General features: G+C 36.2%; 1 protein-coding gene across 1 annotated transcript in view; it reads right to left on the bottom strand.

Annotated features, from left to right (window-relative positions):
* KHDRBS2 (KH RNA binding domain containing, signal transduction associated 2) overlaps positions 1–22293 on the bottom strand; it is a gene marked incomplete at its 5' end in the record, with an annotated part of 348053 nt that overhangs the window by 86938 nt on the left and 238822 nt on the right. The window contains one exon of the mRNA XM_082757411.1: positions 21342–21537. Within this exon, the coding sequence (XP_082613537.1) occupies positions 21342–21537 (196 nt within the window). The remainder of the gene's footprint in view (positions 1–21341; positions 21538–22293) is intronic.

Below are 22293 nucleotides of genomic sequence, written 5' to 3'. Positions count from 1 at the left end.
GGCCTCTTCTTGCAGATAACTGACAGTGGAACTACAGGAAATGGCCTCAAGTTGTGCCAGGGGAGGTTTAGGTTAGAAATTAGGAGACATTTCTTCTCAGAAAGAGCAGTCAGGCGTTGGAACAGGTTGCCCAGGGAAACGGTGGCATCACAGTCCCTGAGAGTATTTAAGAAAAGGTTGGATGTGGTTCCAGATCTATTCTCTGGTTTTCTGTACCTGACAATCTGTCTTTAGTTCCTTAATCTGTACTCGGATTCATATTCTCTGTTCTAATGTTATCCTCAATGGCTTCCATAGGAAGCCAGCAGGACCAGTGAGAACTGAAATGGGCTGCCTAACTCAACCCAAACCCCAGGTCCCAGCCCCAGATGGACTGTACAATCTTGCAATCACTTTTATTAGATACAGTAAAAATCTAAAAGCTAAATGAGTGAGAAGTTCCTCTAGAAGTCTATCCTCCAAAACATAATTTAAACTACTGTAAGCTAGATCTAAACTGACTGTATGATACCCATACAATCATGCACCATCCTCTAATAAAACCTGCACACACACTTATTTCTTATGATCTCTGATGCAGAAGTACTTGATAAAAAGTTCAGACATACACAGATACAGTGGATTTGTTTGGAATATGGGGGATTTCTCATTGCATGTTCTTCATTTAAAGGCATTTGTTATACAGTTTAGGAACCTGAGTTGAAAAATTAAGAGCCAAAAATAAGTTGATTGCAAATGCAATTTAAAATATAATCTGAATATCTTCCAATTGTCTTAAAGATCTGAAGGACCTTAAGGAAAGAATGCGAATGTTCCAGAGAAGGAAAACCAATAACCAGTAAATCTGTCCTGTTGCTGAAGTGATGCTGTAGTAAAGGCAAATAATATAAGTCAGTGAAAACTTATACATTCTTACTTATATTATCTCTAATGAAACATAATGTGACAGCATGCTTAGTTTAATTTTTGGATAATCCTGAAAAATGGCACCTTTCTGTGACAATGACATGTAATTAATTTAATGATAACTTGTGGAATGACACAAAGCTGAGATTTATTTTGAGGCTTTTACGTTGTGGTGTAACATTTCCAAAAATGTCTTGGGGCAATCTATTAGCCATACTAACTTGAAAATAAATTACTTTTTAAAAGATTACATTATCTGACATTTTTCAGAAGAAAAATTTAGAAGAGTGTAAAGTATAGCTTTTGTTCCTGTTCTTATTGGCCAGGATTCTCTTCTGATCTGCTGGATCAGAAAGCCTCATACTTTGCCTAGAATGTGCCACTGAACATTTTTTGATTCCTTCTGAGTGATGGGCTTTCTCAAGAATTATTCTAATATTACTGTTACCATGACTCAGTATCTGTGTCTGATCCTAAGAATGTCACCCTTTCCACCCCTGCTGGCTTAAATAATCACTTGAAATGTAGCTAATTTCTTATGCATTTGTAGACTTCTTCCACCATTTATGTGTTCCTTCACATTTATATGTATTCCTTCCCTTCCATAAAAATGTTGTGTTCGTTCTTGCACCTACACAAAAGACATAATGAGAACTACCAATTCCTCAATGCACTGCCTCCTGAAATGCTTCAAAGGCCAACTCTGAATATAATCCCCTTTTCTGCAATAACACAATTTACTCACCAAGACTTACTCTTGCAGATTACTATAACATCAATGATATACACAGCAAACACAGTCTTCATTCCAGCACATTATAGAAGGTGGTACTTATAAAACAGTAACGTCATCAGCATAACACATATGATACCATAACCAGAAATATGGTGGACTGCACAAATTATTTTAATGGTGGAACCCCTTCATGTGCTCCCATACATATTTTGGAATGAGCCACTACCTTCTTTAATTCCTGCATGGGAAAATGTAGGACTTTGTTTTGATGGATTTATTTAAAGCTAGGATATTTATTTCCTCCCATGGATACAATTAAATGGTATTTTAAAAGTAAATGTGAAGTCAGTAAAAAATGTGAGGATACCTGTTCTGACTCAGTAGCACACTCTAAGATAAGGTTTAGTGCAACGCTACTCCAGTACTGCCACAGGGATTCAGATGACTCACACCATGTGCAGAATATTCTCCTATTAGCTCAAAGGATCCAAAATTTAAACACACATGGCCATATCCAAATAGGATTTGAAAGTTCAGATGAAAACATTTAGTCTTGCAAATAAGTGTTAAAAAGGAGCCCAGCAGAACAGCACAGAGGTGTCCACCAGAAGAGGTGCTACGCTCTTCTACCACTCCTACTGCTGGTTGATGTGAGTAACTGAAAAACAGAGAGATGCTAGTGAAAGTAAAGTGGTCATAGAAATAAATTATGGTCAGAGGGCTAACTTGCACATACAAGAACTGAAGATAACTGTAAATTGTTCACAGCATTTCAGAGGTGGGCTTTTTGTTGGTTTCTGTGACTGGGGTATTTTGTGTGATCACCACTACTAGAACAGTTTCATAAGAAGAAAAATGTTTGTAATCCTTCTTGTTGTATCTCAACTCCTACTAAACTGGCTTTGTTTTATTCTTTAGATTCCTCCATTTTCATTTTTGTGTTAATAGGTCCCTGGCAGAAATTGAAGTAGTCCAGATAATAGTCATGACGCTGTATTAAAATACATAAAAAATGCCATTAAATCCATTAAGTTTCTGAAAGTTGGTTCCCATGCTAAAGAGACATAAATTGTACTCGCGTATTGGTTTGAAGAACAAGGAAAAAAAAACATTTAACATTAAGATGGCTATTGTAGGAAGTGGGCGGATGAAAGGTGTGATAAATGGAAAGTAGAGAGTGCACATGAAGTTTTCAAAATGTTAAAAATAGACCAATAAATTCCCCATGAAAGGTTAGTACATAAAGCCAAATGTTAAGCACAAAGACAAAGAAATGCAGTGAATTCATGTGACCAGCAACAATGGACACCTTTCAGGTCATACCAACAACCTTAAAAGAGTTGAAAACAAAAAGAAGCAAGTAGATAGAAATTTGGATTTTACTGGTCTTTACTGATATGACAAAGATTGAGAGAAAGATGTACAACTTCATAATTTATCATGGTTGAAATCGTTTAGTGGTATGGCCTAGCTTCAGCTGGGATAGAGTTAACTTCCTAGTAGCTGCTACAGTGCTGTGTTTGGGATTTAGGATGAGAATAATGCTGACAACAAGCTGATGTTTTACTTTAGCAGAGCAGTGCATACGCTAAGCCAAGGACTTTTCATCTTCTCCTGCTGTTCTGCCAGAGTGGAGGCTGGGGATGCATCAGAAGTTGGGAGGGAACACAACCAGGACAGGTGACCCAGACTGGCCTATATTCATCTATATTCCATACCACATGGCATTCTTCCACTGTTCCAAAGGCTTTATTCCTTAGGCCTTATTCCTTTATTGCAAGATCAACTTCACATTTTTCTCTGGAAACTCAAGTTCGCTTCATTTGTTCGCTTTCATCGCCTGCTTTCTTTATTATCTTACTTTTATTGTTCCCTCATATCTTTATTCTCCTCTTGTTGTAAGTTTACTTTCAAGTTCTTCATACTGTCTAAATATTATTTAGTATACTTGTAACAATCCAAATCCTAAATAATAATAAAAAAAATCGATTCACTGCCTGTTCAATATATAGTCTATCAAACTTCTTTTAGATACTAAAAATGTGTAGTCTGGAGGTTTATTTTATTCTTGCTGATTCTCTTTCAAAACACTTTAATTATCAATGAAAGTATAAATTTAATGGATGTAAAACCAGTGTGAAATACTCTTGCAACTGTACACTGAAATACTTTGTTTCTACAGTTTTAGGAAACAGAGTAATATTTTTCTCAGCAAAAAAAAAAACAGTACTGCCTCCAAAAACAGAAAAACGGTCACTCTCGACATGTGTCATGGCTTGCAAGATATAAATACTTCTTTTGTGAAACCAATCTGATGCACTTCACCTGTGATTTTTTTTTTTTTTTTCAATTTGATTACACTGCATAAAGGTTTATGCAATCTATTGTGATTTGACAATACTGCATAATAAGTCCCTACAGAATACTAAGTGTTTTAGGAGCAACGGTTTCTCATATAAATGATCTCCATTCTTTGCCAGTATTACAAAAACACACCAAAGTGACTGAAGACTGTAACATTTTTTTAAATTATTATTTATATATTATATATATATTTTTTGCTTTTCCTTCTAATCACTCAATTAGCAGTTAGTTGGGCTATTAGCTGAGATACAAGGATGCTGAAGTCCAGAGCAAATACTGGGGACTGTGACTGGTTGAAAGATTTACTGGTTGGAAGATATTTGTAATTTCTTGTCTCTTTTGTATCAACTTTTTAACCAGTTATCCTTACAAATTAATTTCTTAAGGACTAGGACTTGATACATATCACTGTTACTGAAGTGTAACTTGCCCTTCCCACCCTGAACCACTGATCCATACTTTGTATGCTAGAATGCAAATGTCCTTGCCCAGACTTTGCTTTAATACATGCTTGCAAAGTGTCTACTACGCACTTGATGCCATATAAACAATGGATGATAACAATATTAATTCTATGGGTTTAGATAGGCAATCAAGAGAATGGAATATGAAAACTCTTTTTTTTTTCTTTTTTTTTTTTTTAAACTATTATTATTCTCACTTAAAGCTCCTTTGATACCAAGAGCTATTTGTAGAATCTCTTACCTCTCTGAAATAGTATTTTCCAGCAAGATAAATATGCCTTTTAATGCCACATTCATTATGATTGTGATGACATACTACCTACAAACTGCAACTTGCAGATACCAGTCAGGGATTCAGAAGAGAATTTTGCATCTTATGTTACACTTCTCAAAGCTTAGATCAAAGATATTGAAAATTAGAAAATCTGAAAGAAGCATCATATATAATTTGGAATAAAAATCTTCTGGGTAAAAACAGACAGTGTGAAAAGACAGTGGTACTAGGTGTTGGGGTATGCAGTAATGTAACAGTGTTAGGGCATTACTGATTTTTCTGTCTCACCCACAAGAAGAAATGGCTTTCTAATAAAGTCAGAAGTATCAAAAATAAATCCAAGCCAAGCAGATCAAGAGGATCAGCATCCAGATAGTAGCGTGTTGGATGAATCAGCAATGTTAATCAGGGATGACAGGATCAAAGACTACCCTTGCATTTTTGCTGTCAGAAATCTATCCTGAAGGAAAAGTTGTATGGTAGCAAAAAGCCTGAAATGAAAAAACACCAAGCCTGTATCTGTCAGTTTATGTTTTGCCTTTTTAAAAATTAATTATAGATACAAATTTTTCATTATCCATATTAAGATTATTTGCCCCAAAAAGAAAATCTGTTCACTTAATATTAACACAATTTTACAATAGTCAGTCATTATGCTAATAACTTTCAAGTGCAGAGTATATGACTCACAAAAGGTGCAGATGTGCAGAAGCACCTCGATGATTATACAGTATTAAGAGAATATGTGGACAGAGACCCATGTGCACCACCAAAACAACACTTGCCTTACATTCCACAGAATCACAGAATATCCTGAGTTGGAAGGGATGCACAAGGATCACAGAATCACAGAATTGTAGGGGTTGGAAGGGAACTCAAGACATCATCAGGTCCAAGCCCCCTGCCAAAGCAGGTTCCCTAGAGCAGAATAATTGAGTCCAACTCCTGACTCCACACGGGACTGTCCCAAAATCAGAGCATGTGTCTGAGAACACTGTCCAAATGCTTCCTGAGCTCTGGCAGGCTTGGCGCTGTGACCACTTCCCTGGGGAGCCAGTACTGATGCCCAGTAACCCTCTCAGTAAAGAATCTTTCCATAACACCCAGCCTGACCCTCCCCCGTCCCACCTCCATGCCATTCCCTTGGGTCCTATGGCTGTCCCCAGAGAGCAGAGCTCAAGAGCTTGCCCCTCCACTCTCCTTGTGAGGGAGCTGCAGGCCACCATGAGTTCTTCCCTCAGCCTGCTCTGCTCTGGGCTGAACAAACCAAGGGACCTCAGCTGCTCCTCATACGTCTTCCGCTCTAGACCTTTCATCTACATAGCCCTCCTTTGGACACTCACTAATAGTTTTATGGTCTTATACCATGGTGCCCAAAACTGAACACAATACTCGAGCTGAGGCAGCACCAGCACAGAGCAGAAATGGACAATCTTTTCCTTTGACCAGCTAGCAATGCTGTGCCTGATGTATCCTAGGACATGGTTGGTCCTTTTGACTGCCAGGGCACTCTGTTGACTTATATTCAATTTACCATGGATAAGAAACCCCAATTCCCTTTCTACAGAGCTGCTCTCCAGCCTTTCATGCTCCAGTCTGTACTTATATCCAGGATTGCCTTGTCCTGGGTGCAGAATCCAGCACTTGCTTGCTCTTTTTAAACTTCATGCAGTTGTTAATTTCCTAGTGCTCTAATTTGTCAGCAACATTTGTACAGATTGGAGTAGTTACAAAAGTGTAATGATGTATTTGTAGATGTAGATGTATTTGAAGCTACCTCTTAGCAGCAACCTGATATATCTGCATAAATGTATCAGTTCTTAGCAAAATCTAACTACTTCCAGGCTACCACAACATTTCCTCTATATAAATAATATCTCTATTTAACTCTGTAGACAGCATCAGAACAGCTGATTTTCATATTGAAGATGCTGATTTGACTGAAAATCTCAATGATGTGCTGATTGGAGGCTGGTTGGCTGAAAACTTCCATTATCAGGAAGACCTGAACTTTCCATAAGGAGTTAAAGCTTTGCAGTGTCTAGCATCAGCACACAATTAATGTCATGACTTTCATGCAGAGCTTGGTATTGTTGCTCTAAATCAAATGGTAAGGCTTACTCCATTCTGAAGACAGAAGATCCTCAGGGACCAGTCAGAGATTACGGAGTGAGCTCCAACATGAAGCCATCACTAACTTCCTCTCCTGCTCTCTAACTGAAAAGAAAACTCACTGATTTTTCTAACCATATATAAATTGTCAATCTATTAAATCAGATATTACTGGCTTAAATTATGTTCATCTTTCAATGGAAAAAAATAATTACTCATATCTAAAGAAACAGCCCTTATATAGCATGCTTTTGTCAGCTCAGTCATCATGCTGATTGGCATATCACTACAGGAAACATACAATGGAAACTCTTCCAAGAATGATGCATATTCATGTCTAATATTTGTACACTAGCTAAAGAATCACAGAATCTTGACTAAACATAAATTAAATCTTATCACTTAACAGTTGAAAGTAGTTGGAATTCTGTTTCTCCATATCTGAATAAATATTATTGTTAATATTTTTAATATCTCACTAAGTAACCTGGTTACCACACTGAAGTTATTTTCTAATTTGCTTATGGATCTTTGACAGTTTCTATGCACTTTGCAATAGATCTAATACATTACTTCAGACTAGATTAGTACTTACAATACCTTACAATATCTATCACCTGTATTATAGTTTAATAGGATTGTTAGCCTTATAACTAAAGCATGACATTTTAAATCACATCATCGTTTTATTATTAAGCTAAGAAAAGGTAGTTACATCCTGAAATGGCCATCATTGTGAGGCTGACTCTGTTATCTCTGAGGGCTGACTTTATAGCTGCAAGAACTGACAGATTGTTATGTCATGAAATTCATGCAGGGCATGGTATTGCAGCTGTAAATCACAAGGTCAACTCATACAGTGGCTAGCACCCCTTGGAATAATCTTTACATTCATGTTAAGTTCAATAAGCCTCTCAGTTGAAAGATTACGTATGATGCGTTTTTTTCTCCAGGTCTGGTAAAGGATAGCTTCTGTGTCTCTGACCCTTTCAAGCTGCTTACTAAAAGTTAAACAAGGCCTTTTTGTTGGACATTTATTTGTACTTTTTCCCCTTCAAGGACTATAAATGGCAAGCAACTCTAATCCAAAGAGTCAATTTGTCTTTTGTGATTTGCTTTATGGGGATTTAAATCTAAACTACTAATCTGAAATCGTAGAATCATTATATCAATTAAAATAAATCAAGCCATTACAACTGGATTGTACTAATATTTAGGCAATCTTTTACATTTTATGATTTGTCTGACAGAGACACACAGTGCCTACTAACTAGGTCACTTCAGAAACCACTTGAAGGACCACGTTGCACCACAGTTCTGAGGGAACTCATTTCCTGTTTGGCACACACTGAAATGTTACATTTAAGCTTATAGCTTCCATAGCAGACCTAAACTACACACAGTAAAAGATAACTGCACAAATCTCTCATCCCTCCTTCTAGCTACGTACTAGTATAAGGTTAGCAACACCTAGGAGTTTCAGCCCACTGTCTTAACTCCATCCATCAAAAAATGTCTATAGAATCATAGAATCACTGAATCATTAAGGTTGGAAGAGACCTTCAAGATAATCTGGTCCAACCATCACCCTATTACCAGTATCACCCACTAAACCATGTCCCTAAGCACCATGTCCAACCCTTCCTTGAACACCCTCAGGGACTGTGATGCCACCATTTCCCTGGGCAACCTGTTCCAACGCCTGACTGCTCTTTCTGAGAAGAAATGTCTCCTAATTTCTAACCTAAACCTCCCCTGGCACAACTTGAGGCCATTCCCTGTAGTCCTAATGCTGGTTACCTGTGAGAAGAGGCCAGCCCCCAGCTCCCCACAGCTTCCTTTCAGGGAGTTGTAGACAGCAATAAGGTGTTCCCTGAGCCTCCTCTTCTCCACACTAAACAACCCCAGTTCCCTCAACTGCTCCTCATAGGACTTGTGTTCCAGGCCCTTCATTAGCTTTGTAGCCCTTCTCTGAACATGCTCCAGGGCCTCAATGTCCATCTTGTACTGAGGGGCCCAAAACTGAACACAGTACTCGAGGTGCAGCCCCACCAGAGCTGAGTACAGAGGGATGATCACCTCCTTGGTCTTCCTGGCTACACTTTTCCTGATACAAACCAGGATGCTGATGGCCTTCTTGGCCACCTGTTTTACTTTAATTCCTTGTTCAAAAAAACAGAGAATCATTTAGGTTGGAAAAGACCTTCAAGAATTCCAAGTCCAGCCATCAACCTGACCTACTGAGTCCCATCACTAAACCATGTCCATTAGTGCCATGTCCATATGTCTCTCAAATACCTCCAGGGATGGAAACTCCATCACTTCCCTGGGCAGCCCATTCCAATGCTTGGCCACCCTCTCCATGAATTAAGTATTCCTGATTTTCAATCTAAGTCTCCTCTGGTGCAACTTAAGACCATTTTCTCACATCCCATCACTTGTCATCCTCCTCCTTGTAACCTCCTTTCAGGTAAAGAGCAACATGATCTCCCCTCAACCTTTTCTTCCCCAGACTAAACAACCACAGTTCCCTCAGCCACTCCTTGTAACTCTTGCTTTCTAGTCCATTCATCAGCCTCCCTGCTCCTCTCTGCACATACTTGAGAAACTCAATATCCTTCTTGTAGGGACAGTGAGGGGCCCAAAACTGAACACAGTATATGAGGCGCGGTCTCATCAGTGCTGTGTGTAAGGGGACAATCATAGTGCTGGCCACACTATTGCTAATGTAATCCAGGATGCCATTGGCCTTCTAGGCATGCTTCCAGTCACTCTTCCCCAAGCCTATAGGCAGCATGTGGTTATAATGAACCAAGTGCAGGACTGAAACTTAGCCTTGTTGAACGTTTTATGATCAGACTCAGCCCATTGGTCCAGCCTATCCAGATCCCTCTGCAAAGCCTTCTTACCCTCAAGCAGATTGAGAGTCTTACATCTGCAAACTTACTTAGGGTGCACTTGATGCTCTCTTCCAGATCATTGATAAAAATGCTAAACAAAACTGGTCCTGACACCAAGCCCTGAGGAACATCACTTGTGACTGGCTGCCAACTGGATTGTTGATTTCTTAGGGCCTGAAAACTGTCTTCCAACTGGCAGAAGTTTTTAAATCTCTAGAAGTTTTAGCAGAGTAAGACAACACATTAACACTTTCGGGTGTCTGCTGGCCTATGTATCTATTGGGTGCCAAAACTTGCTTCAGCCCATTCAGCAGTAATTATCTGGGAATACCTGATTTTCCACCTAGCAATACATCTGATCACTTTGATCTCCATCTCATTTTTCAGAAGAGTTACTCTGATTTTACAATGATGCATTCTTGATTTTTGACATTGCATATTCTTCTGAACTCCACTCAGGAGATGGAATACAGACTTGTATGACCATCTGCCAACACAAAATGCAGATTATCCTTATCTCTAAAAGCCTAGTATTTATTTATTTGAATATTCATTCTTAGGGGCAATAAGGTCTAGGCAACTTATAGATCATATATACCCCTATACTGGGTTACAACCCATTCTGCAGGAGGAAAACACTCACTCCTTTTCATATTGCACTTTGCATGGAAATATATACATATATATATAGTAACCACTGATTCAGCCACACAGTTTATGGCCGTGGCTGAACCGGATGTATTGACCTTACTTGTAATTATACTCCAGTACTATACAAAATGCCAGACATTCAAACACAAGACAAATTAGTTGCATCAGAGCGATTTCTTACTCCTTAGAAATAAACAAATTAAACATGAGAAAAATGAATAAAAAACAAAAAAAGATACATTTTTTTCCTTTTGTTGCTCTGTGCTCTGTTTAGTACATAAAAGGCTACTCTGCTGTTTTTTTTTTTTTTTTTTTTTTTTTTTTTTTTTTTTTCCTGAAATGACAAGTTACAGGTCCCTCAACAGAAATCAGTTAGAAGAGCTCTGAATGGGAATGGCTTTTGGGGTTTTCTTTAGGGTGTTCGCATGAAAGGTGGCCATGGAATAAAGTGAAAGGGCAGTTCCAGGAAAGTGAAAAAGCAATAGCATTGTGGCTTCTAATTTATTTGACAGATGCACTTGCACTCAGAGCTATCATTTGTGTTTCAGTGATTCTCTGCTTTTTAAAAATGTATTCTTTTTCTGTCAGCTACGATGTCCACATTGAAATTTGAGAAAATTTAACTTGTAGTGAAACACATTCTTTCTGTCTTTCCTCTGCAGCTTGATCTACACAATCTTGAATATTTGCTTATATTTTTTCATTAGAACTGTAAATTTTAATATTTTAATTATATCCAGATTGCAACAAACCATCTTTAACAGCTTACTACAGACTGTTTTTTATTAGGAATTTTCTGCATGACAAAGATAAAATTTGCATTCTGTTCAGATAACTAATGTTGTTCTGTCAAAATGCTTGGAATCTCCAATTTCCAAAATTCTGTTTCAGTTTAAAAGTACTTATTCTTTTATTATCATTGATTATTAAATAAATTTTAAACAACTTAATGAAGTTTTACATATCTGAGCAATTTTGACAATAAAAGCAAAGCAAACCAAACCAAATCTTGCCCATAAATCATTTTTAGCAATTACATGTAAATAGGTAATGAAAATGGAAAGATCTATTCTTAAAATGAGATTTGTATTAAAACAAATAAGCATAAATTTTAACATTTTAACCATCAAAACTACAGGTAAAGCACCTTGACAGGAACTGATATGTAATCTCCACTAGTAAAGATATGCTACAGAAATATTTACATTCAGTTTTACTGTATTTCATAGGGTAGTAAATGTCTTGTTTGCAAGAGCATCCTCAGGATACTTATCTGTTCTTAAGATACTAATGTAAGTAGTGCTTGCCTACCTAATTTCACTTATCAGATGTTGTACTGTATATGATTTCAGATGTTACACTCCACACATTTTTATATGATATTGACAAGAGGTAGAAAACAACAGCAGCTAAAAGAGAGCTACACATATTAGGCATCTATGAGTAATGGTACTTATAATGATTGTGGAAGCTATTAAAAAGCAGGCAAGCATACTTTCACCAGGAAAAACAAAACAAACAAACAAAAAAAACCTACAGGTCTGTATGGAGAAAGAACATTTTTCATCTCTAGCCAGCCACTTTATCATCCTGGAGCTGATGCATACTGCATCACCCTCTTCTGGTGATTGCTACACTCCTTAAGAGCCGTCTAGGTCAAATATAAGGTGTTGAGTTTCATAACAAGATCAATATTTTCAACATTTTTGCTACATTTCAGAGAGATACACTAACTCTTCATCTTTGATAAAATATAATCGATCTAATTGTTTTAAAAATTGGCATATTGTCACTTTAATACCACTTTTTCTAAAGAAATTAAAGCTGGAAAAAAAGACAAATTTTACTCCATAACCCATTGGGTTATACAAGCAAAATTAATCTTTTAAATATATACTGATATCTTTTTTTCTACTCCTTTTAAGAGTTCCAGGATATGTCCACCACTCTCTGCTCAGAGTGGTCTAACCATTTCACATAAGTTAATGGAAGTAGAAATAACCAATTTATTTTTCCCTAGTTTCATTTGATTATTCCTGTCTCAAATATATAATGCCAGATTATACACACCAATGAGCATCACCGTTAATTACTGTTCACTCTGTCTTCAAAACCAATAATTGTTTACCATCAAATGCTCTTTTTCTAGGGTAGGTCTGCAACAGCTTTTCAGAATCCTGACAGTCTAGTTTTCTAAGACAGAGCCACAGTTTTGCTACTGTGGTTAGGTGGTACCAGTCTGGGCTCAGACAAGAGCATACTGAGAGTCTTTACTTAGGTCTAATCAGTATGGAAAAATCACTATGGAAAAAAAGCTGGGAAACAAATTTCTACAACACAGCTGTCAAGAGAAAGCAGATAAATATTTTCTTCCACCAGACTGTTTGGTTAGAAAATACATTATTAAAATATGTATTTTTTTCTCAAGTCTTTCAGAATGACCCTTATTCAGTTACTAATTTATATTATAGGCTACAGAGGAGCTCTGCACAGTATTAAGTCCTTATATGGACTTCTGGAAGAAGTGGACCATATTTTTATGTGCTTTATCTAGAGATAACATATATGCATATGGTTATCAGAATGCAAGCATTCATCTCTCTACTCAAGCAATGATTTACTGGAAATACTAAGGTAGTTGTAGAGTCATAAACCTTTCTTCTTCCAACAGTACTCGATAATGGGACATTCACTTCCTGCCTCAGGGGAAGAAATTGCTGCCATGTGCCTGCAGATGGCCTGCATCCATGGCACAGCTTGAGCAAGCTTTGTCTATACCAGCATACCCACAGGGTATATAAATGCATGCTTCTGTGTGTGAAAATCTAAGGTATTTATCTGAGCCTTCCTTAAATAACCAGGAAGAACAGGCATACTGCTGAACAAGTGCTTCTGCATCCAAGTACATGAGATAATTCACCTAGTACAAACCTTTTTCTTCCTATGTGTAACTGAAATTGAGAGTTGCAAATGCACTGAACATATTGAGAGAAAAAAAAAGGTTATAGGCATATAAGACTACTTTTCAGGCCTTTTATTGTACCAAATAGAAATCCTCTTTTTCAATTATCCTGAGTAAACATTAAGTGAATGGATAGAAGCAACTGTGTAAGAGGCCCATCAGCCAGAAAATGAAACAAAACTGCTGTGTAATGTTTATCTTTGATTTTAAGTGCAGTTGCTAAATAGGTATCACTGCAGTTTCATACAGAAGTATACTTTTGCAAGATGACAATGTCATGAAAGTATGGAAAATAAGAAAACATGAATGCTGATGACAGCTTTATGCAACTGAAAGTATTTTTAAATACCTGCCCTTAAAATAGTAGGATAAATATAATAATATTTTGGAACAGTCCATAAAAGATTGAATTTAATATAATACGGTTCCTAAACTGTACATTTTACTATATGAATAAAGCTTATGTTTTAGCTATAATGAAAATCCCTTATAAATAAATATAATACAAAACAGTAGTACTGTTAGCTATACATGAGGTCTACTGATATACAGAGCACTCTGTTTATCTACTATAATAAAGACTCACTAATCTGCGTTTACTGCAAAACTGTACAAGTATATGTGAGTAAGGCTGGGGGCAATGCTGGTGTGATGATGTTAAGTGCCATCTTGTCAGCCAGCATCTTTCCTGAAACCTGAATTTAAGGCTTCCCTAATAGTCTAAAACAGCTGAAGTTTCTTTGCTTACCATTCTGCAAGAAATAGAAGCTTGCACTGAACTTTTCTCATTAACACAGAATTTATATGTATTCCTGGTTCCTAAGAAACTCACCAGTTATGATAAGCCTTGTAGTCCAAAAGTCTTGCAGTCCAAAAAATTTAACATTATAGTACCTCAATGGACAAATTCTGGGTAAGATATTCCAAGAAGTGAAAGAAAAAAACATGGCTTTCCATCATCGCTGAATTCACACAATAACTGAATTCTCAACAACTCTAAATTGGATTTGCCCCAAATAGGAATCTTCCAAGTTTCTATGAATTTGCACAAAATACATACTTATAACTCACCTTCGCAACCTGTCATAAAAATGAAAGCATGGGTGGAGATGCAGTCACAGAATCAAATTTAGCCAGTGAAATGTCTGTGGAATCATTTTGTACCAGCCAAGACAAATAACCAAATGATAAAGTGCAACATATACAAGAGATAGTAGACAAATATTTTTAGCAACAGGCTCCTGAACAATCACACTGTTTAATGATCAAATGGTCAACTGCATGATACAGACAAATTCTGTATCTATGGAGAGTACTCCATATATTTTTTATGTAGTATCTTATGAATATAACAGCATACACTATGAATATTTAAGGACCATCTGAAAGCTGGATGATCATTTGAGAGATGCCCTTCACTTAGATCTCTATATAACAAATATAAATATTTATTAGGTTGTAGTTGTATCAACATCATGTATAACACTAAAACATGTACAGCTGCATCAGCATTTTCTTTTATACTCTGTCTAGCAAAGAAAACATTTTTGAACTGAAAACTTGATAACTAATATCAAGGAGATAATTACTTTTGCAAAGCTAGAAGAGCATGGAGAGGACAACAGAAAAGTTTCTTCACAAAATCTTTCTGAAGCATCTATAAGTAGATGTTAAAACTTTTCTGTATTTTATAAGTAAAGTCTAGTCCATTGAATAAATGTATTTTTTACAACCAAAACAAATCAAATCCATTCTAACCAAGAAAGACATATAATAAAAGTATATTCTACAGCACATTGTCAATTTTTGAGAAATTCATATCAGTGATGAGTTTGAAGGCAGTATTCATATTTATTGACATGTTATTTCAGGACATGGTTGCAAGGAATAAGCCTTTTTTGTTTAAATATCATCTAAATATCATTTAAATATCATTAAATATCATAAATATGAACCAAATGACAATTTGCACAGGTAAGCAAAACTGCAGGTTTTTAGACACTGAAGGTTTAATGCTGACTGTGATTTTTGTTCTTACAAATAGATATTTTTATATTATCAATATATTAAATTTTCCAAAGTTCGAATAACTAATAGAAAAACCCACTCTACCTTCATGAGATGATCATTCACAGGATTCTTTCAAAGCCCAACAGAATCTTTCAGATAATACAAACACTGTCCTGATTATCACTATTATAGTAAAAATAAGATTTGATTTTTCAAGTCACAACAGATGTAAGTTGAATATAGTTTAGCTTTTATTCTAAGTGTGTTGGGCTTAATGAGGTAATCAATCATATTTAATCAATATGTCATTCTGCCATGCAGATACCCATGTCTATAATTCCAGCTTTATTCAAATGATCTTTAGTCCCAGTACATTCTTGATTCTTTTTCATGCAAAAGGGCCACATATAAATAAATGGCACATCTCAAAATTTAGAAAAACAATTCAGAAAAAAAAATCCCCTTTGAATGTAATTATATCCAACGTATTTCAGTGTTTTAAGATTTAGAGTCTCCTTAGTCTCCTTAGTTGTCCTGCTCTCATTCTCACTGAGAATGGCCTGCTGGGATTATAGGAATTGACTTTAAAAGTAGCAGAATCAAGTACCAATTGCTCACTCACTTTAACGTATTCATTGAAGCACTAATACAGGCACAAACATGCCATGAAGCAGAAGTGCAGGTCTTTGTACACAGTGTCCATCTGCGTTCAAAGTAGCAGATAGAATTAATTTAAAAGCCCTAAGATTTCTAGTTTAAAATATTAAGCAAAGCATCCACAAGCACAATTTTGGGGATTGTAGTCACATGTAAATGTTGATTATTCTTTTAAAAATGCTGAAGTGTGACAAAATGCCTCTTATTGGCAGTCTTTTCATTATCTAGGTTGGCACTGGGTAAACAGGAGCATAGTTGTTTCAGATTGTTTGAAAACTATTGAAAAAAGTAAAAAAAAAAAACATTGGGTTTAGAATGAACAGCTTAGTTTGACATTTGCTTTAATTTTAAATAGCTTGAAATGAGAAGAACAGCATGACATTAAAAACACTGTCTATCTTACTGTGTAGTTGTTTTCTTTGTAAAAATGTTGCTCTTCACTATTCCAGCAGATAACCAAAAGCTATTTTGGGCCAGTTTGATCAGTAAAATCAGAGGCATTTAAAATTGTTCTTTCATCTGGCTGTCCTACAGATAGGAGCTGCACCAGTTTCACAGTGTCTTGACAGATTGGCATATATCTTGCAAAAACAATAAAAAAATATATATATATATATACATATATTTCTTTGTAAATACAAGACCCTCATCTAGGTATTCATATTAAGATGTTAAGATGTATTACTTTGTGTGCAAGGTGCTGCAGAAAAATCCTGAGTATTTAATATATGAAATTCCATCCTATTTGCTGGAAATTTGGCATATTTGCTTTGTTTTTCATTTTATTTAAAGCAGTCCATAAATTTCTAGTGAAGCAAATTTATATTACTAGAAATATTAACATTAACTTAAATTACAAGTTACTCTAATTTCCTTAGAACCATGCCATAACTACTTGGAAGTCCTTCCCTTTCTCATCCAGGAATGAAACTAAGTTCAAGTAAATTTTAAAATTTTGTGTGTTTTAATATAAAATTTATTCTGTTTTTGTAACTATTTGCATCTGGAATAAGGAAACAAATGCTAGGTCACTTCTATACTTGCATTAGACCTCTTAAAAAGGTTTACAAAAGCTCTTAAAAAGTAAAGAAAAACATCACTGTTTTTATCACAACTCATTCAGATTAAGAAGACAGAAATACAACTCCAGAGTCAAATCAATTCCAAAGCATGACCAGAAAGCAACTGTATTTTTGGTTTATATTTAGGCTAAGCACCCTTTAAATATTTTGCTGTTAACTTGAGTCGAAAAGTCTGTGTCTTTATTTCTTCAGTAGGATGTTCCTTCTGGTGGAATATCTACTCAAGTACTACTCTCTGTCACACTACTGTCTATCATCAGTCACCATCAGTCATGTCTATCATCCTTTTGCTGTCTCTAAAGTTGTCAATAGGAGATTAGCCTTTAAAATTGCTTACTCTTGCTGAAAAAAAAAGTCTCCAGAAGTCTCCCCCCAATTTGTAAAGATGATAACAATGTTAATTTTCCTCACCATATTTCAAGTAGCTGATAAAAGTAGATGTTCAACCAAACAAATCTTAACAACTGTAATGAATAAATGGCACAAAATCAATCTTCTCATTGGCCTTGTCAATAAGGTGATGATGCTGGGCTGAAACAATGTCTGAACTCATTTTTATTTCCTATCTCCTATCTTGGTGCACTGATACAGAAACATCATAAGATTTGTAGATCAGACATCAGCTGTCTCATAGGCAAAACTAATACTTCAAACCACAGCTGCATAAGATGTAAGTCTAGGAGAGGCAATTAAAACGCAATTCCAGTACCGTTCTCTCTACTCAAAACATTGCTGTCTTATGAAATTTAGAATGTGAACGTAATTTAAAAACTGAATTTGACAAATTCCAAACAGCCATTTTTTCATTAAAACCTGCTGGCATTGCTGCTCTCTCTAATAATATTACCCTTAGCACCCTTTGAGTAACAGTGGAGCTCAGTAATAAATCAGTACTCCTGAAAAGTTCTAGCTGAGCCATTGCTTCCAACTGGTGGTGGCATATATTACTAGATTTGGAAAGAAGGCTTAAGCAATAATTCAAATTAATTTGTGTACTGTATTTGTGAATGGATTCTGAGTATGATCCATAATGCTTTTAATGGGCAACAACACTGTGTGGTTTCCAGTAAACAAACAAATGAAAAACAAATAAAAAACAACAACAAAAATAGAACCTGAAGTTCAGAAGGCTGTTTTTTCTTATCAGGTTTGAACCCTTTTCAACCTCTAGGGACATCTTCAGTATGGCAGTGCTTGTGGATTAGGGATATAAAACTGTGTCCCAGAGGATAATGACAAAGAGTCAAGTTCAGCTTTGTGAAATAAGCTTCTTCTGAGGAAAGTTCACTTTGACCAGTTCAAGCTTCTGCTCCAAACCGCACTCTAGTGAACATCTTAAACAGAGCACATAGTACAGGTAGTTGCACTGAACTAAGAGTAGGCACTTTGAAGAGTACTCTGACTCACCATGTTACAAACCCATGACAACCTATCTGATCCCAGAAGCTGCACACCAGTTATTCATTAAGCTCTCCATCCACATTCACACACAATGAACTGTTTTTAAGACAAGGGAAGGTCAAGTAGTAAGCATTACTTTTCTTTGCACATGCTTTTTGATATCTGTACCTCTTCTTCAGGTGATCTTCAGAAGTTTCTCAAATAAATTAAGCTAGACCCAATAAAAGCTATATATCTGTTTCAAAAGCAAGTAAAGAAATCAAAGGCTTGAAGTGTGGCACATTGCCCAAAGGCTGCCCAAGTGGCCACCTGCCTGTCTAGCCTCCCTCTCTTCTGATTGTGACTCTGGTTGTTCAGAATTATTTTCTTTTGGTTGAGCTTTACATGAAAATTTTGAACATGAATACATTCATCACAGCAACAAATCTTCACTTTTCTTGAGAAACCTTCAGGCATTTTGTTTTATGGACTTTCCAAAGGTCATTAGGAAAATGCAAAATATTAAATAATTACAGAGGAATGATCCAAACTTTTAAATGCTTATCCAAAATGATCTGGACAGTTCATTGTTTCAAGGTCTAAAAGTCAATACAACCTCCAATTAATAGAACGGAGAAAATATCAAAAGACTTTTTTTTCAGGAAACGCATTAAAAAAATCTGCTGCAGCCATCATATTCTATTTCTTGAGTTCACTTTCAACTCAGCATTCAAATGACTGTATATGGATACTGACAATCAATGACACTGCATTCATATGCACAACTAATCAAACAAAAGGTGCTCACATACACTATGCAAAATTTCTAGAGGAATACTGTACTCAAAAATGAAAGACATAAACACATAAAGAAATTGTAATATGCTTGTGAGTTACCTACAAGCAGAAAATGAGACAAAGTAAATTGGATAAATTATTCATTGTAAATTAGTTTTTCATCTCTAGGATTGAGTGTGAAAGAACAACAATTACATATGACATTTGTGGCTGGTCAACAAATAGATTCAATTGGTTTAAGCATGCAGACAGATATGTGGTGCAATTGCAAATTGTGTGGGAAGAAAGCCTGTGTTGACTACTTTGTTCAAAATTCAAAATATTTCCCCTAAAATATTATTTACAAATTCATACTGAACTTTTCCTTCTACCTGCACACAATAAAGCTTTAATTATTATCTCAGTCCATAAGATAGCAGCATGTATTTGGATTATGCTCACAAGTGTCTCCAAATTGTGAAGACAGAGATTTTCATTGCAAACTGTTGGATGACAGGAAGTCTGAGAAAGCCTGCTGGGAATATAGATTTTGATAGGACACAGGAGGATCTCCAAAACTGAAGGATCTCCAAAAGACAAGATGCTTGCTATCATGTAGGTAAGCAAAGTAGAAATACAAATGCATTATTTAGTTTTTATTGGAATACTCTATTATAACCTAAATTAACTTTTAATTTTGAGTATATTTGGTGTTCCTGAGAGGAAAACCAATGTGGAACTGGCTGAATGGTTTCCTAACCTTAATCCAGCTGCCTCAACTGCTGCTTTCTGTATATTTGCCATCTAGAAAATGCCTAAGAAAGGTTTCCTGAAATTTGTTTAATACCCTAGGACATTTACCGGTACTGTAGATTAAAATAAAAGGTTTTCTTCATTCATAATCTTAAACTTAAATTACAAGGATGCTGGTTTGAAACTTGTCATGTGTAGATTAGGAAAAGACAGTTCTGCACAGCACAGGAAGATCTTATACATTTTGCAACCAACAGATAACATATTATCTGTAAATGAAATATATATATATATATATATTTAATTCCATTTATTTTAAGGAGGGCTTTATACTCATTTAAAGATGGAAACCATGTTGAGGCAAAAATAACAGAAAATTACTTAATTTGTCTCCTTTTTTGCAGCTGTTTTTCAGCTGTGATTTTTGTCATTGACAGAATGTGTGCCCCTGATTTGAAGTAGTTGTGATCTAAGCCATATTCTACAAATATAAACAGGTAAAGCTTTACCAACAGTGATTAATTTCTATTTCAATTTCTTTTGTTCCAGGAAGACCGCTGATTGGATAAAATTGCATTCTCTCAATAGTGACAGAATTACAGAGTGGACAGGATGTTCATCTTACCTTTGGATTTGCTACTTCAGGAAAAAGTCAGACACTATATTTGATGGTACCTTCTCCTCTACTTGAATATCTGTTGTTATGGTGATAGTTGCAGGAGGGGAACATTAATAAGGATGGCTTGAAAGCTTTGATGTTTACAGCATAATTACTATTAACACCTCATAAGGAAGGGTGACAGTTAATATCGCTCCTTGCTAAATATGCATTATTATATCAGTTTATATGAAAATTAAGTGAGTTTCTATTTGTTATGTATCTGTAACACAATTATGAGTACAAATAAATATACATTATATATATTTATGCAATAAGAAGGATTCAGAAGAACAAAATAAATATCTTTGTTTCTCACTGAGGATATAATTTGTTATTCCTAAGAACTTGCCTACAGTAAACAGTGATTTTCAACTATAATACTGTCTTTAGACTACATTATAGTCTGTGTTGCTTTTACATGATATAGTGAAAGCTAACCAGCATGACCTTCTCATATCCAAAACTAAGCTGTGAAAAACTCTGTAAATGCCAATCACCCAAGAGACCACATTATATCACCTAGGCTGTAATTCACCAGCAGGAGGTACGCAGTAGAGGCAGAGGAATTATTGGACTAGAGTCTCCAACTTCAGAGGTACATGAACTTCACCACTTTGATTTACATGTGTTATTAATGCATACAGTTACTTACATATTCTTCATATGCCTCATGTGCAGGTGGCGGGGGTGGTCTGTAGCCTGGGACTGCTGGGGCACCCCTTGCTCGAGGGGTAGGAACGCCCCTCGCTACTGGTGGGACGGGAAGTGCTCCACGTGTCACTGGTGCTCCTCTGGGGGCTTGGGCACCTCGTCCAGGTGGGGGCGGAGGAATCGCACCCCCACGGCCCCTGTGGGCAGCAAAAAAAGATGATCATTTTGAGGTGTACATCAAGGGAGGATATGCAAGTGCTACCTCACTTTAAAGGCTCTTATACTTTTACTACTATTTAAAGTATCGTATAACTCGGAGGTTTTGGCAGCTACAATATCAAGCCCTTTTAGGCAGTATCTCAAGCAGAACTCCTGTTATGGAAAGGCATTATTTCTAAGCTATCCAGTACTTTTTACACCTGATCCTCATATTACTTGTACTAATGAAATCCTGGATCATTGTAATTCAGTTTTGTGGAGTCACTCTGAAGTAGTTCCAAAACAAGAAGAAAGTAAGGACTTTTTTCTGTTGCTTTCAAAGTACAAGAGCAGTCATCACTGTCATTCACATGTTTATTGGTGGGTGGGAGAATCTGTCTGAACATAAGATGGTGCTCAATGGCAGAAACTAGCACAGTAAAGCAGAACAACAGTATAAAAGGAGAGTAAGGACATTTTCTCCTGTCTAATTTAGATCAGCACAAGCAAAGGACATCATGGGATTCATCTTTCCCAACTGTACAGAGACAGCACTGCATACAAACAAGCACAGAAGGGTTTAGCATCCTTCCATTTATTTATATTGTACCCACTGCACCATAGTAATTGGTATGTCAGAAGAAACAGCAGCAGCTGTTCTTGCTTAAAAGGAGGCTCTTGTAACTATACTGTATGCCAAACTAGAAGGACAATATGTCAGGGAAGCAATCTATGAGTTTCCTTTTAAAGTAGTA

The sequence above is a fragment of the Aythya marila genome, assembly GCF_965140915.1.
Source record: "Aythya marila genome assembly, chromosome: 3".
In the NCBI taxonomy this organism is placed as follows: domain Eukaryota; kingdom Metazoa; phylum Chordata; class Aves; order Anseriformes; family Anatidae; genus Aythya; species Aythya marila.
This window is presented reverse-complemented; position numbering and strand designations above follow the sequence as displayed.